Source organism: Orycteropus afer, unplaced genomic scaffold, assembly GCF_000298275.1.
Source record: "Orycteropus afer afer isolate SDZICR_OR568_19922 unplaced genomic scaffold, OryAfe1.0 scaffold00232, whole genome shotgun sequence".
NCBI classification, from domain to species: Eukaryota; Metazoa; Chordata; class Mammalia; order Tubulidentata; family Orycteropodidae; genus Orycteropus; species Orycteropus afer.
The window spans coordinates 2,438,227-2,452,471 of record NW_006921819.1 but is presented as its reverse complement, the minus strand read 5'-3'; the positions used below and the strand labels follow the sequence as shown (position 1 = coordinate 2,452,471).

Genomic DNA, 14,245 nt, shown 5'->3' with positions numbered 1-14,245 from the left:
GCACCTGAGAGAGAGTGGGCACCTCCCAGAACATTGTTTTGTGCCACTCCCAACAGAAATACTCCAGGTGGACACCTTCAGCAATCAGGAGCTCCTCAGTTGCTCATAGCAAATTCCACCTTGGAGTTTACAAAGACTTATGGGTAGAAAAGCCACAGAAAGTAATTTACTATACCACAACATCCAAATAAGTATGTAAAATTATTGTCTGCCAAATTTATGTATAGTAATGGTGTATTCCCTTTTACCTAGACAAACCTGATTAGCATTAAAAGCTTTTAAGTTTTTTTACTGAATTTTTTTTTCTTAAAATAAAAGAAATAATGCTCATATCTTCTTTCTTTTCCCCATCTCCTACCTTATCCTCTGAAACAAGAAGTGTGTGTGGGAAAAATATTTTGGGATTATAATACCTAGGAAGATTATTTTACTGGATTACAAAAGAAAATAGCAAAGTTCTATCTGTATTTCATTCTAGGTAAATGTATTAAATGTAGTATTTAATGCAAATACTTTCAATGCATTCATTGCATTGTTTAATGCAAAAGCAGTATATGGTATCTAATATTTGTTAAACATGATTTCTAAAGCAAAATATATTTCATGAAAATAATTCATACTTTTGATAGTCAGTTACTCATTTTTAATAAAAAATCATTTGAATTTTCAATTTATGATTCAATTTATGATTATCATAAGTTTTAACCAAGTTTTGTATAACTCATCACTTTAAAAGCAAGTTGTGCTTTAGTACAAATTTGAAAATTCCTGAAAGCAAATATTTGTTCCAAGTTGATTTATTTATCTTGTTATCTGTCTACTTTTCAGAAGCAACACACTAGAAACATTAGAAAGTATTTATAAATGTTTTACTATTTAAAAATATGTTACTATAGATTATAGTAACATGGTGTATAGCTTGAAGTATTCATGAGCTTGATTTACTATTTGTTCTAATAGCTTCTTTTTGAGATACATTTCTGATTCTTTGGAAGTTTAGTGTGAATAGAGGAAGAGGTATCATCTGTCTAAGGGTCTGATGGCTTTGTAGCCATAGCCACTATGGAACAGAAATAGGTTAGCCTTTAAATGAGCTTGGATGTATTATTTTGAGTATGTGTACCCTAACACACAACTTCTTTGTAAGTTTTCTAACTTCCTTCATGTACATTTTCTTGAATAATCTGCTAAATGTGACTTCTGAAGAGAATATATTCTCAACATTTCCATTTTTCAACCCTAGGATAGGTCACGCTCACTCATCACTCAACAGCTTTCTCTTTTCTATGAAAGGAAATAGAAAGTAATGATTTTGGGGAAAAGCACTATTTGGGAAATAAGTCTGTTATTTATCAACAACAGATGCTTTTAATACTGTAAAGTAGGGTGAAGATATTTGAGGTAAAGGAAAAGGACTTACAATGAGGACCGCTTTGCCATCAAAGTTCAAAAGCAATTTTCTTAGCACAGTCAGTAGTTCTCTTTTCTTCCTCCCTTGTGCCACGGGTGGTGATCTCTACACAATTCCACCACAACTCTTTTCTCTCCCCAGTTTGAATATTATTGACCTTTTCTTTTTAGATGACCTTTAACTTGATTTAAAGTGGGCAGAATATTTTATATTGACCATTACCTCTTTTTCTTTTCTCTTTTGAGGCTTGGAGTATTACCTACCACAGCTGGTTGACGTTTGTGTTGTTGATTTGGTCCTGCACTCTTTGGATGATTCGCAACAGAAGAAAATATGCAATGATCAGTTCTCCATTCATGGTTGTTTATGGGAATCTATTGCTGGTATTGCAGTATATATGGAGTTTTGAACTTCCTGAAATTAAAAAAGTTCCAGGATTTTTAGAAAAGAAAGAGCCAGGAGAACTTGCCTCAAAGGTAAGTTCAAAAAGGGCAAGGAGGCCACATCTCCTGACCTCCTCTAACTGCACAAGAGGAAGACAGAATCACTATCAGTAACCCAAGGCCTATTCCTGCAAGGCCAGACATGTTGCCTCCCTCCAGCCCTTTCACCAACCATTCCTCCCAAAGCATCCACCAACTCTCTCCTGAGTTCAACAATTTGTTGCAGGGGCCACACAGAACTCACAGATTTTGGGGTTTATTAGGGAAGCACCAGGCTACAATTCAAGTTCTGAAAAAATGCTCAGTCTCTCTGTCAGCCCACCATCTCTCAGCCAACAGTCTCTCACAGTCTCTCTCCCAGCAGTGCATGTTCCTCGGTGTCTCACTCAGCAATGTGTGTCTCTTGCATCTCTTTCCCAGCAGCGAGTGTCTCTTTCAGCAGCATGTCTTCCTCAACCAGCAGTCAGAGAGAGATTTCTTCTGCCTCTAGGAGGCCTCCTTTTGAGCCTGGCAGAGTGGCAAACTAGCCAATCATAATATCAGAATTCTAAGCACCTGAGAGAGAGCAGGAACCTCCTAGAACATTGCTTTGTGTTGCGCCCAACAGAAATAACTTTTACAATCAGGAGCTCCTGATTGTAAAAGGGTTGTAAATTGGATAACTTTTACAATCAGGAGCTCCTGAGTTGCTAATAGCAAATTCCACCACAGAGTTTGCAAAGACTTATGGCTAGAAAAGCCATACCAGGTAATTTACTACACTGCAGTAAGTAAATAGGAAAACAAACAAACAAACAAAAAATGATATACAAACATAGTTATTACAATAGCCATATTCAAGCAAAAATTTAGAGAAATATGTTCCAAGCATATAAACCCAAACCAAACTCACTGCTGTCGAGTCGAATCTGACTCATGGTTAACCCCCCCTTGGGTTTCCAAGGCAGTATCACTAAGGAAGTAGATTGCCCAACCTTCCTTCCGAGGAGTGGCTGGTGGGTTTGAACCGCCAACCTTCTGGTTAGCAGTCACATACCTTAGGCACAACACCACCAGAGTCTTTAAAATATGAACAGATATAAAAATGTAAGAAATCGTTGATATTGCCCTCAGTCTGCTATAAATTCAAACATGAACAAATATTATACTATGTTTTTAGATTTCATTTTTAAAGGAGAAAGGTGGACAATGTAAGTTAGAGAAATAAGAAAATAATATGTAAAAATATTTTAAAGGGTTAGCAGACTATTTCTGAGAACTCTCAATTCGTAAAATATGATTACATTGTATATTCATTATTAATAAATTTTTTTTCACCAGTGATATCCTGAAACACTTTTTAGCAGTAAATATAAAGTATGACATACTTTGACATAAAACTATGACATAAAATACAAACTGGCATACTATTTTCCTTCCACTGATTATATGTGTTCATCCATAGTTATTGCATAATCTTTCATTATCCATTTATTTTCATGAATTATTTTAATACAGTTTTTATTTCAGAAGATTAGATGTCCCCATGTTACTGTACTACTCTGTTTGTGCTTATGACTTTGTTTTGATGACTTTATTTTAAGATAGAGGAAGCAATCATGTGTATGGATTGGATGAACCTTGAAAATCATTTTCCTCTAGGGAGAGAAGATAATTAGTATCATTATACTGTTATAAAATCCACATTTCCTGGGACCAACCATCTTCTTTACAGGTTACCACAAGCCCCATATTCAAGGCAATCAGGTCTAAATTGGGTACTTACTGAATACTCTAGACCTAAGATAGGTCCTGATGTTTTGTAGAAGACTGTTGGGGTAAAGAAAAGAAAATCTTAACAGGTGAATGCTAATGGCAGTTGGAAGTTGGACCATAATCCCTTGTTCATGAGTCATAGCAACCTTTTTCATTCATTCAGTCATTCATTCATTCAAACTACCACGCTTATCCCATCCCCACTGTCTATTCATATACCTTATTCCATACTGATAGTTACTCATAACACTCACACATTATCTGATTTTCATTCCTTTAATTCTCACTCTCTCTCTTTCACCTTAAACATGCTTATTAGGTAAACGTCGACACCAGGTAGGTATACTCTTTAGATCAATCAATCCACACTCACACATACTCACACACACAAACACACGTACTGAGACACACACACTTGCACAACTACCCATCTGGTAAATTAGTCTTTTACTATAAGATAATTTAAAAATCTTACTCTTTTGAATGTGTAAATCTGCTACAACTTGACTTGCAATATCAATGAGACTTCTAAAGAACTGCTTGCCAACCAACCAGTTGAATTACCTCTAGCTTAATTTAAAATTGTCATTACTTTGTGGGAAAAACATTATTTAGGAAAATACTTGTTAACAACAAAAATGTGATTCTAGGGAAAATGGGATCTGCATTTATACTGTAATGAATCCAGGAATTCAAAAGTACAAGATTTTGTTACAAATGATAAAACATAACCCCAGGCTCATGAAATCTCTGTAACAATGAAATAAGTCAAAACCCATTAGTTGTACAATGTACTGTGTGCAGAGTACTATGTCATTGTGATACAAAAACAGAGAAAGAAAGATTAAGCCCTCTAACCTCAAAGTCTAAGCACCTCCAGTCTGGCTAGTCTCAGGTGCTTGCTAAGTGCAACTTCTTAAACTGCTAGGATGTCCCACTCCCAACTCTATCAAACCATACCAACTTCCTTCTTCAACTTCCAACTTACAACATCATCCTTAAGAAAAAATGTCCCATCTTGTCCCAATTACTCCTAAGTTCTATGCATATGCATTAGGAAAGCATGTCTTTCTCCCCCATATTGCAGCTATGGTTCAATAAATTTTGATTTCCAGAAATTTAATGCTAGATATTTAGAAGTGTAGGCACTTTGGTTCTTAATTTCTTAAGATTCTTTAGATTCGAAACATGTTTACCATGTTATTATTTGCATGACATGTGTGTTGAAGAAAAATGGTAAGAGGGTATTTATTTATGGATAGTTAGATGGGCAGTTATTCAAAGTGAAAAATGGCCTATTCATTTGTTTATTTTTTCCCTTTCTTTGGCTAATATTTATTAAAAGATTACCATGAAACACAATGACATACTACTTCACATCCACTAGGATTAAACAAAAAGATAATAATGAGTGTTAGCAAGGTGTGGAAATTGAAACCCTCATGCATTGCTGGTGGGAATATAAAGTGAATTAGCTGCCATAGAAAACCATTTGGCAGTTCCTCAAAATGTTAAACACACAGTTACCAGCAGACCCAGCAATTCCACTCCTAAGTATATACCCAAGAGAAATGAAAACATGTCCAGACACACACTTGTATGTGAATGTTCATAGCAGCATTATTTATAATGATCAAACAGTGAAAACAGCCTAAATGTCCATCAACTGATGAAAGGATAAGTAAAATGTACTATATCCATATAATAGAATATTATTCAGCCATAAAAATTAATGAAATACTGATACATGCTAAAACATGGATTCATATTGAAAACATTAGGCTAAGTGAAAGAAGTCAAGTGCAAAAGGCCACATATTTTATGATCACAATTTTATAAAATGTCCACAATAGAAACAGAAAGAAAATTAGTAGCTTCTTAGGATGGGGGGAGGGAGGCAGAAGGAGAGTGGCTTCAATGGGATTTCTTTTTTTTTTTTTTTTAAATTGTGATTTCAGTGAAAATTTATCCAAAGAGCAAATTCATTTTCCATACTGCAATTCATACATATTTTGTTTCATTAACATTAGTTCCAGTCCCCATAATGTAACAACTCTATTCCCACTTCCTCCCTGTGGTTACCTTTTACCTATGTCCTTTATTTCTTATGAAATCCTATCCTCTGAACTATCTCCCTGTGCAAATACTGCCCCTCTGATCTCTATGATTGATTATTCTAAGGAGTGTACCTACCTGGTGTCATTGTTCACTTTGTACACCTATTGTTTGGTTGGAAACCGTGGGAGTGAATCTAATTCCAGGCCCGAAGGGTGACTAGGGGCCATAGTCTCGCAGGTTTCACTTATCTGTATCAGACCAGTAAGCCTGGTCTTTCTTATGATTTTGAGTTTTGTGCCACATTTTTCTCCCACTCTATTCAGGATCTCCTGTAATGATCCCTTTGCGAATGGTTGAGAGTGGTAGCCAGCACCATCTAATTCTTCCAGTCTCAGGGTTATGTAGGCTGTGGTTCGCATGGTCCACTAGGCCCTTGGACTAATTGTTTCCATGCCTCTTTTGTTTTCTTCATTCTTCTTTGCTCCAGATGAAGAGAGACCAATTGTTGCATCTAGATAGCCACTAGCAAGCTTTTAAGACTTCAGTCACTACTTACCAAAGTAGGATATAGAACACTGTTTTTGTGTACTGTGATATACCAATGGAACTTGATGTCCCCCATGCCCATGATCCTGAGCCCATGGCCCCAGCAATATGCTCCGTTAGGGTAGTCGGCTATGGTGAAGAAGTTATCAGAACTTTGCCTCATGTTGGTTCCATTTTTATGGAGATTCTTATAGCACATACAAATACATGTGTAGAAATATCATCTCCCAAACTTATATATGGTCATGGATATATTCCCTTTTAGCTAGACATACCTGATCATTCAGATTGTCTACCTATGTATCTACCTGTAATATTTGTTATTACTGATAATGCAGTATTGTGTATGTGAAAGTGTTTATCTTTGTTATCTGTACCTGTTGTGCACCTCTCTGTGTCTTCCTTTTCCTTAGTGTTATTGTGTTGGTCACTCACTTTTGGTATATTGCCTTTCCCTTTACCCATCTCAGTACTTACCTATCTAGCAATTTTTCCTCGCCTCCTCTTCCATCCCAGGAACCAACAAACAAATTTTCTTTCCATATATGAACCTTTCCTTGACATTTTACAATAGTGGACTAATACAATATTTGTCTTTCTGTGCTTGACTTATTTCACTCAGCATAATATCCTCCAAGTTCATCCATGTTATGAAGTGTTTCATAGCTTCTACACTATTCTTTAATGTTGCATAGTATTCAATTGAATAGTTTGGTTATCCATTCCTCCATTGATGGGGACTTAAGTTGTTTCCATCTCTTTCCTTCCTATTATGAATAGTGCTGTGATGAACATGGGTATGCATATATTTATTTGTGTCCTGGTTCTCACTTCCTTACGATACATACCTAGTAATGGGATTGCTGGATCAAATGGTATTTCCATTTTTAACTCTTCAAGGAATTGTCATATCATTTTCCACAGTGGTTGTATCATTTTACAATCCCACCAGCAGTGTATGAGGTACCAATGTATCCACATCCTTGCCAGCATTTATTTTCTGTCTTGTTGAACTTTGCTATTGTTGCTGGGGCAAGATGGAGTTGTTTTGATTTGCATCTCTAGTGGCTAATGAGGAGCTCTCGTGGTGTAGTGCCTAAGGCATTTGAGTGCTAACCAGAGGCTGGTGGTTCAAACCCACAAGCCACTCCTTGGAAGGAATGTTGGGCAATCTACTTCCATAGTGATACCACCTCAGAAACCCAAGGAGGGGTCTCTATGAGTCAAATCTGACTTGACAGCAGTGAGTTAGTGGCTAATGATCACAAATATTTCTTCATGTGTTTGTTGCCCCTGCCTGAATATAGTCTTTGGTGAAGTGTCTGTTCATGTCTTCTGCACATTTTTTAAATTGGATTCTTTTTCTTTATGATGTTGAAGTGTTGGAGTTTTCTATAAATTTTAGAAATAAGTCAGTCCCTTGTCAAATATATTGTTGCCGAATATTTTTTCCCATTCTATAGGTTCTCTTTTCATTCTTTTGGAGAAGTCCTTTGATTTACATTTGAATTTAATTTTTATTAGGTTGCTATGGAGTTTCTTTTGGGGGTAATGAAAATATTCTAAAATTGATCTAAAAAACATTGAGTTACACACTTCAAATGAATGAATTGTATGGTATGTGAATTATATATCAATATTTGTTGTTATTGTTGTTATGTGTCGTAGGGTCAGACCTGACTCATAGGAACCCCTCCTTGGGTTTCCGAGGCAGTATCACTACGGAAGTAGATTACCCAATCTTCCTTCCGAGAAGTGGCTGGTGGGTTTGAACTGCCAGCTTCTGGTTAGCAGTCAAGTGCCTTAGTCACTATGCTCCTTATATATCAATACAGTTATCACTAAAAAGGAAAAATAATGACTATGTGCCAGGTACTGTTATCCCTCAAGAATGGAGTTCCCTGAAATAATAATTTTTTTTCTTAGGCCTCAAGGAAGTGGTAATACAAAAATGTGGCAATCTGCAATGGTTCTTTCTTCAGCTTTAGGAGACTGATTGGAAAAATAAGGGATTCTATTTTCTGGAATAGATTTTCCCCTCTTTCTGTGGGATACTTCAAAATAAAGAATTTTTGAGAGTCAAAGGAATGTTATACATTAAATGGTGATGATGTCATACTCAGAACAGGAAGTCAGTCAAGGACAAGCAACTTGAGGAGACCATTGCTGGAGTAATTGGGACTCCAGTGCATCTTCCTGTGGTCCTTAGACAGGGCTGGACATATTCCAAGCACTGGACACTGCTACCTTTCTTAGGAGCAAGGACTTCAAAGCCAGCAGCTTTCAGTTAAAATCAGAGGATGAGCTGACTCTATCTTCTGTAACTAAGATTTATTTATTGTGCCCAGCCTGCCACTGAATTGTGAAGGAAAATGTTATATTTGTTGAATATGTTTACATTCGAAAGGTTCCTTAATTCATGTTTTGCTAATTCTCTGCTTTCAGATTCTTTTCACTATTACTTTTTGGCTACTCCTGAGGCAGCACCTTACAGAGCAAAAAGCTCTTCAACAAAAGGAAGTTCTTTTATCTGAAGTCAAAATTGACAGTCAGGAAAATGAAGAAAAAGGTAAATTAGTGTGTCTACAGTGTGTGACTGCAGCTTTTTGTGAACCCCAAAGCACATCACAAAGCAAAGCCTCTCTGGATCATACCAAATGGGGGCTGAATATTAATCCATAGCAGTAACAAGAGAGACCTGAGGAGGAGAATTTTAAAAAACGCTGTTAATAGATATTTCCCACGATGATTATTATTGAACCAAAGAAACTGAGGCTTATAGAAGTTAAATGAGTTTCCCAAAGCCACACTTCTACTAAATGTTAGAACAAGACTGACCCATTTAAATTCAAATCCTCTTATAAAAATAATTTTCCACAAAGTCAGAGAGAAGAGAATCATATTTTTATTATTCCCTCTGTAGATATAAGCCTGCTGTATGCATATGAGAATAGTCTTACTCCCTGTCTCCCCATGTATACAAATCAGTAGAATTTTAATGTCTGCTGACTGTATTTGAGATTATTTATGAAGCACCATCATCTTGGAAAAGGAAGCCATAAATGTTTACAAAACATTTGTTTACAAAATGTTTAGAAAACACAAATCTGGCCTGTTAACCCTTTAATTCATTAACTATAAAAAAAACAACAAAGACGAACTCATTTTTCTTTTTATCTATTTTCTCATTTAGGTCTGACTACTGAGTTGATTTTCAGCAATAAAATTTTATACGATTTTGATGTTGCCTGTATGAGTTAGGATGTCTCTAATAAACACAATGATTAAAGTAACCAGTTAGCTGAATTAAAGTATGGTTAACTTAGGTTCATTCTTCTGACTCCTCACTTTATTACCACACCCCTACACTGTGAATATACTAGTTGTTTGAATAAATTATTCAGATTTCCAGCAGCTTAGTAAGGTAAAGCTATGTCTTACATATTAGCATCTTTTTACTTTAAAAGTCAAATAAGATTTTCATCCAATGGATGACAGTTTTTTTTAAAACCTAGTTAAATTACACTTATTCTTTAAATATAAGTTATATAAGATTAAATTATATAATTAAATTATATTTGGCTTTAACTCTTCCACTTGTAGTTATTTAAAACCATGCACTTGATTACGATTGTTAGCATTAGCCACATTTGTAAAGTACTATTTGGAATGTTTATAGCCATGAAACAATTAGAATTTAAAATTGATTTAATAGTTTTAATTTTTGTTATTGTTGCGTATTTAGTTTTTCTAAATCCTATGGTACTTCCAATTAGTTATCTTTGGATACTGGAGATTAACAAAAGGTGTTGTAAAAAGACTGGTGTAAAAATAATACCAAATTTATTTTCTTTTAAACTATATTTTTTGAAGATTATGCATAGTGACTATGAATTGATTTGAACATTGCCTTGTTTATTGTTGTTGTTGTTGTTGTATATGCCGTCAAGTCGGACCCCACTCATAGCAACCCCTCCTTGGGTTGCTGAGGCAGTATCACTATGGAAGTAGATTGCCCAACCTTCCTTCCGAGGAGTGGCTGGTGGGTTTGAACCGCCAGCCTTCTGGTTAGCAGCTCTGCCTTGTTTATTAGCGCAGGGTAAAAATCATTCAAATCATGTGGTACTTCATAACATATTGGCATCTATGTCTCATATGTATCACATTTGGTCAAGTGTGGCTTTGGTCCAGAAACTAGCTAAGAATAATGCACAGTTTTATATTTTGAAGAGGATGAGCTACAAGATACAGAAGTGGAAGGGGAGTCCAAAGTGAAGGAGGAAGAAGAGGAAGCAAAGGAAGAGAAACAAGAAAGAAAAAAAGAAGAGGAAGAAGTAGAAGAAGATGACCAGGACATCATGAAAGTGCTGGGAAATTTGGTGGTGGCCATGTTCATTAAGTACTGGATTTATGTCTGTGGAGGAATGTTCTTCTTTGTCAGCTTTGAGGGTAAAATTGTAATGTACAAAATCATCTACATGGTGCTGTTCCTATTCTGTGTGGCCTTGTATCAGGTAAGTGAAACCATTGTTCTTCACTGTTTGAATTCTGACATCTCCCCCAGCTTCATTTAAAGAGATTCTAACTTAATGCAATCCCATGAACATGTTATATAAGGTGATCGATGAGATTGAAACATTATATTCTAAGAATCCTAAAATGTGAAATGATCTTCAGCTTGTTCATGATTTTAAATTTTAGATTCTTCAAAATGTCAAAAAAAAAAGTTTCTCAAAATTCTTGATAAAGAACATTAAAAAAAGAAATTTTTATGATCAGATTATGTTTTTTTTAAACATAAATTTAAGAATAGTGGCTGGATAACCTGAAATAGTGGATCATTACCCAGTTCACTTGTATTTGGATTTGGAATCAGAAAACTCTGTCTATCTGTGTATCTATTTGTCTGTCTGTCTATCTATCTATCTATGCATCTATCTACACACACACAGACACACACCAAAAAAAAAACCCCACACACATATTTATAATGTATCAGCTGCTTTAGTATGTTATTCATTAAAACATTATATTAAAATGAATTAGCCTCCCTACAAACTCAATTTTAACTGACAGTAGAAGGAAACCCAATAATAGAAATGAATGTAACAATAAAATATTCTTAGAAGTAGCCTACAAAATAAACAAAGCAGCTATAATTAATAAAAGTATATTTCACGTGGGGATAAAAATGCATGTCAGTATTAACTATGCAATCAGCAAACTTTTGAATACTTTTAAAAATTCAAGGTAGATATTTTCTAATGAATATCCACAAACTTAAGATAAAGACAGATGTCTCTGGTCCATGGTTCTATATTTTTATTCACATGATATCACATTAAATTTTAAAACTGACCTAATTTTCTCTCTCAGCAATACTAACAACAGCAACAGCTACCATTCCTTGAATGCTTCCTATATGGCAGGTATGATGCTTGGAGACATATAAATATTATTTATCTCCTATTCAAAACAGTTTTATAAAGTATGTACTTATGGAAGAAGAAACTGTAGCTCAGTGGGTCCAGCTACTTGCTCAACAACACAGCTAGCAGCAAGTGGTAGGATTAGGATTCTAACCCACATCCATCCAACTATATTAAGAACACAGTGTAAAAACTAAAAATCAAGTGGAATTTTTTTCAAACATCAGTAAATATAATCATTTCTATTGGTTGAGTAGACTAAATATTTTTGTGAATTTTCCCATAACTGATTTTTATTTTGTGTTTGGTTTTCAATGTCTGATTCACAGGTGCACTATGAATGGTGGAGGCGAATTCTAAAATACTTTTGGATGTCCGTGGTTATTTACACTATGCTGGTGCTTATCTTTATCTATACCTATCAGTTTGAAAACTTCCCAGGACTGTGGCAAAATATGACTGGATTGAAAAAAGAAAAGTAAGAAATTTTGATTTATGATGAGATGTGAAGGTGAAAAACATGATGAAGACTAGAAAACATATTGTTCAAACTTCTTTAAGGACGATTTTAGTAAAAATGACCAAGATGTGAGCAATGCCTATAAGTTTATGGACAGCAGGACTCCTGTGTTATGCATCTTTGTGTCATCTGTACCTCTCTCTCTGAACTGGGACATAGTAGGTATACAACGACTATTAAGTGAAAGATCATTTCTGCCCCATTTTAATGAAATGACATTTTAATGTCAGTTTCACTTGAAATAAACCTGCTTAGTCCTTCACTAGTCTTGCTGAAACTTAGTTCTTCCATGGACTCCTAATATAAAGGCAGCAGCTCCAGGGGAACTCTGGTGGCACAGTGCCTAAGGCATTTGACTACTAAACAGAAGGCTGGTGGTTCAAACCCACCAGCCACTCCTTGGAAGGAAGATTGGGCAATCTACTTCCATAGGGATACATCCTTGGAAACGCAAGAAGGGGTCGCTATGAGTCAAAATCGACTCGACAGCACTGAGGTGCTTTTTCCCCCCACTCAGTATGTAGCTGGTGCAAAGATTCCAAAGAAAAGGTAATGCCAGAGAAAAAGACATTTCTCTAAGTGCTAAGTAAATGATGATGAGATATTTCAGCCTGTTCACTCAACGTTGTTGTTGTTATTGTTTGCCATCGAGTCGGACCCAACTCATAGTGACCCCTCCTTGGGTTTCCGAGGCAGTATCACTACGGAAGTAGATTGCCCAACCTTCCTTCCGAGGAGTGGCTGGTGGGTTTGAACCGCCAGCCTTCTGGTTAACAATCAAGTGCCTTAGGCACTATGGTTCACGCAATAGACAGTGCTTTATTCTTTTCCAATTTGCTTCTATGTTGTTGTTGTTGTTGTTATTTACCATCGAGTCAGCCCCAAATCATAGCGGCCCCTCCTTGGGTTGCCGAGGCAGTATAACTGTGGAAGTAGGATTGCCCAACCTTCCCTCTGAGGAGTGGCTGGTGGGTTTGAACCACCAGCCTTCTGGTTAGCAGTCAAGTGCCTTAGGCACTATGCTACCAGAGCTCCTAATTTGCTTCTATAAACTTCTGAAATTCCTTTGGAAATCCAACTAGAATTGGGAGTATTTACATTGAATAGCTAAGAGAAAAGTTTAAAAGGACAGGATCGTAATATAGCTAGACTAGCTTCTTTAGCGTTTATTGACACATTATTTGCATGCCTCCACATGAAAACACTGTCCTGTTCTAAAGACACAATAGGACATGAGGCAGGCATAATCTAAGCCCTGTGGGGCTGACGTTCTAACGTTCTAGTAGAAGAAATGAACAGAACACCACTTTGTGTGCAAATAAATTACAGATGAATGGGCCTGTGGAGACAGCAGGAATAAAGTGGTGAAGAATGGGGCAACCACATACAAATAGAACAGTTAAGGCAGGCTTCACTGAGGAGGTGGCATGGAACATAAAAAGGAACTTGTCTTAAGAAGAGCATGTAAACTGGAGAATGGAATGCAGAGGAGCATTCCAGGCAAGAGAAGAGAAAACACAAAGATTCCTTGCAGGACAGAATGCTAGTGTCTTAGGAACCACAGGAAGGATGGCTACCTGGAGCCAAGGGAAAGTGAGACATGTTCAGTCAGACTGGTGGGAGAGTTCAGCCAGGCACTGAACATGCATGGCACTGCAGGCAGTGGTGGTCTTCTGTAATTCTTGGTGAGATTTGAAGAGTCTGTAAAGACCCCTTGGCTATCTGAGAAAAAATGATTTGTGGGGAGATGAAAGTAGAAACAAGACCAGTTAGCCTTCAATTGCAATATCCCTTTGAGAGATGGTAGTGGTCTGGCCTGGCATAGTGGTGGCAGAGAGGATGGAAGTGGACAGATTCAAAAGATAGAAGGTTGGAGGAAATGTGGATGAACTACGTCTGATGAAAAAGAAAGCAAAGAATCACTTTCTGATACCTGAATTTTGTACAAGGTAGATGGTTGCACCATTTATTGGGGAAAGAGAGGTGGAGAACAGCTTTGCTGAGGAAGATAGAGAAATCAAGAATATTGTTTTGTTTTGTTTAATTTTTATTGTAATTTGGGTGAAAGTTTACAGAGCAAATT

General features: G+C 36.3%; 1 protein-coding gene across 1 annotated transcript in view; it reads left to right on the top strand.

Moving 5' to 3' along the window:
- PIEZO2 (piezo type mechanosensitive ion channel component 2) overlaps positions 1-14,245 on the top strand; it is a 778,516-nt gene that overhangs the window by 599,238 nt on the left and 165,033 nt on the right. The window contains exons 13-16 of the mRNA XM_042782059.1: positions 1,657-1,887; positions 8,659-8,782; positions 10,444-10,727; positions 11,972-12,120. Of these exons, the coding sequence (XP_042637993.1) occupies positions 1,657-1,887; positions 8,659-8,782; positions 10,444-10,727; positions 11,972-12,120 (788 nt within the window). The remainder of the gene's footprint in view (positions 1-1,656; positions 1,888-8,658; positions 8,783-10,443; positions 10,728-11,971; positions 12,121-14,245) is intronic.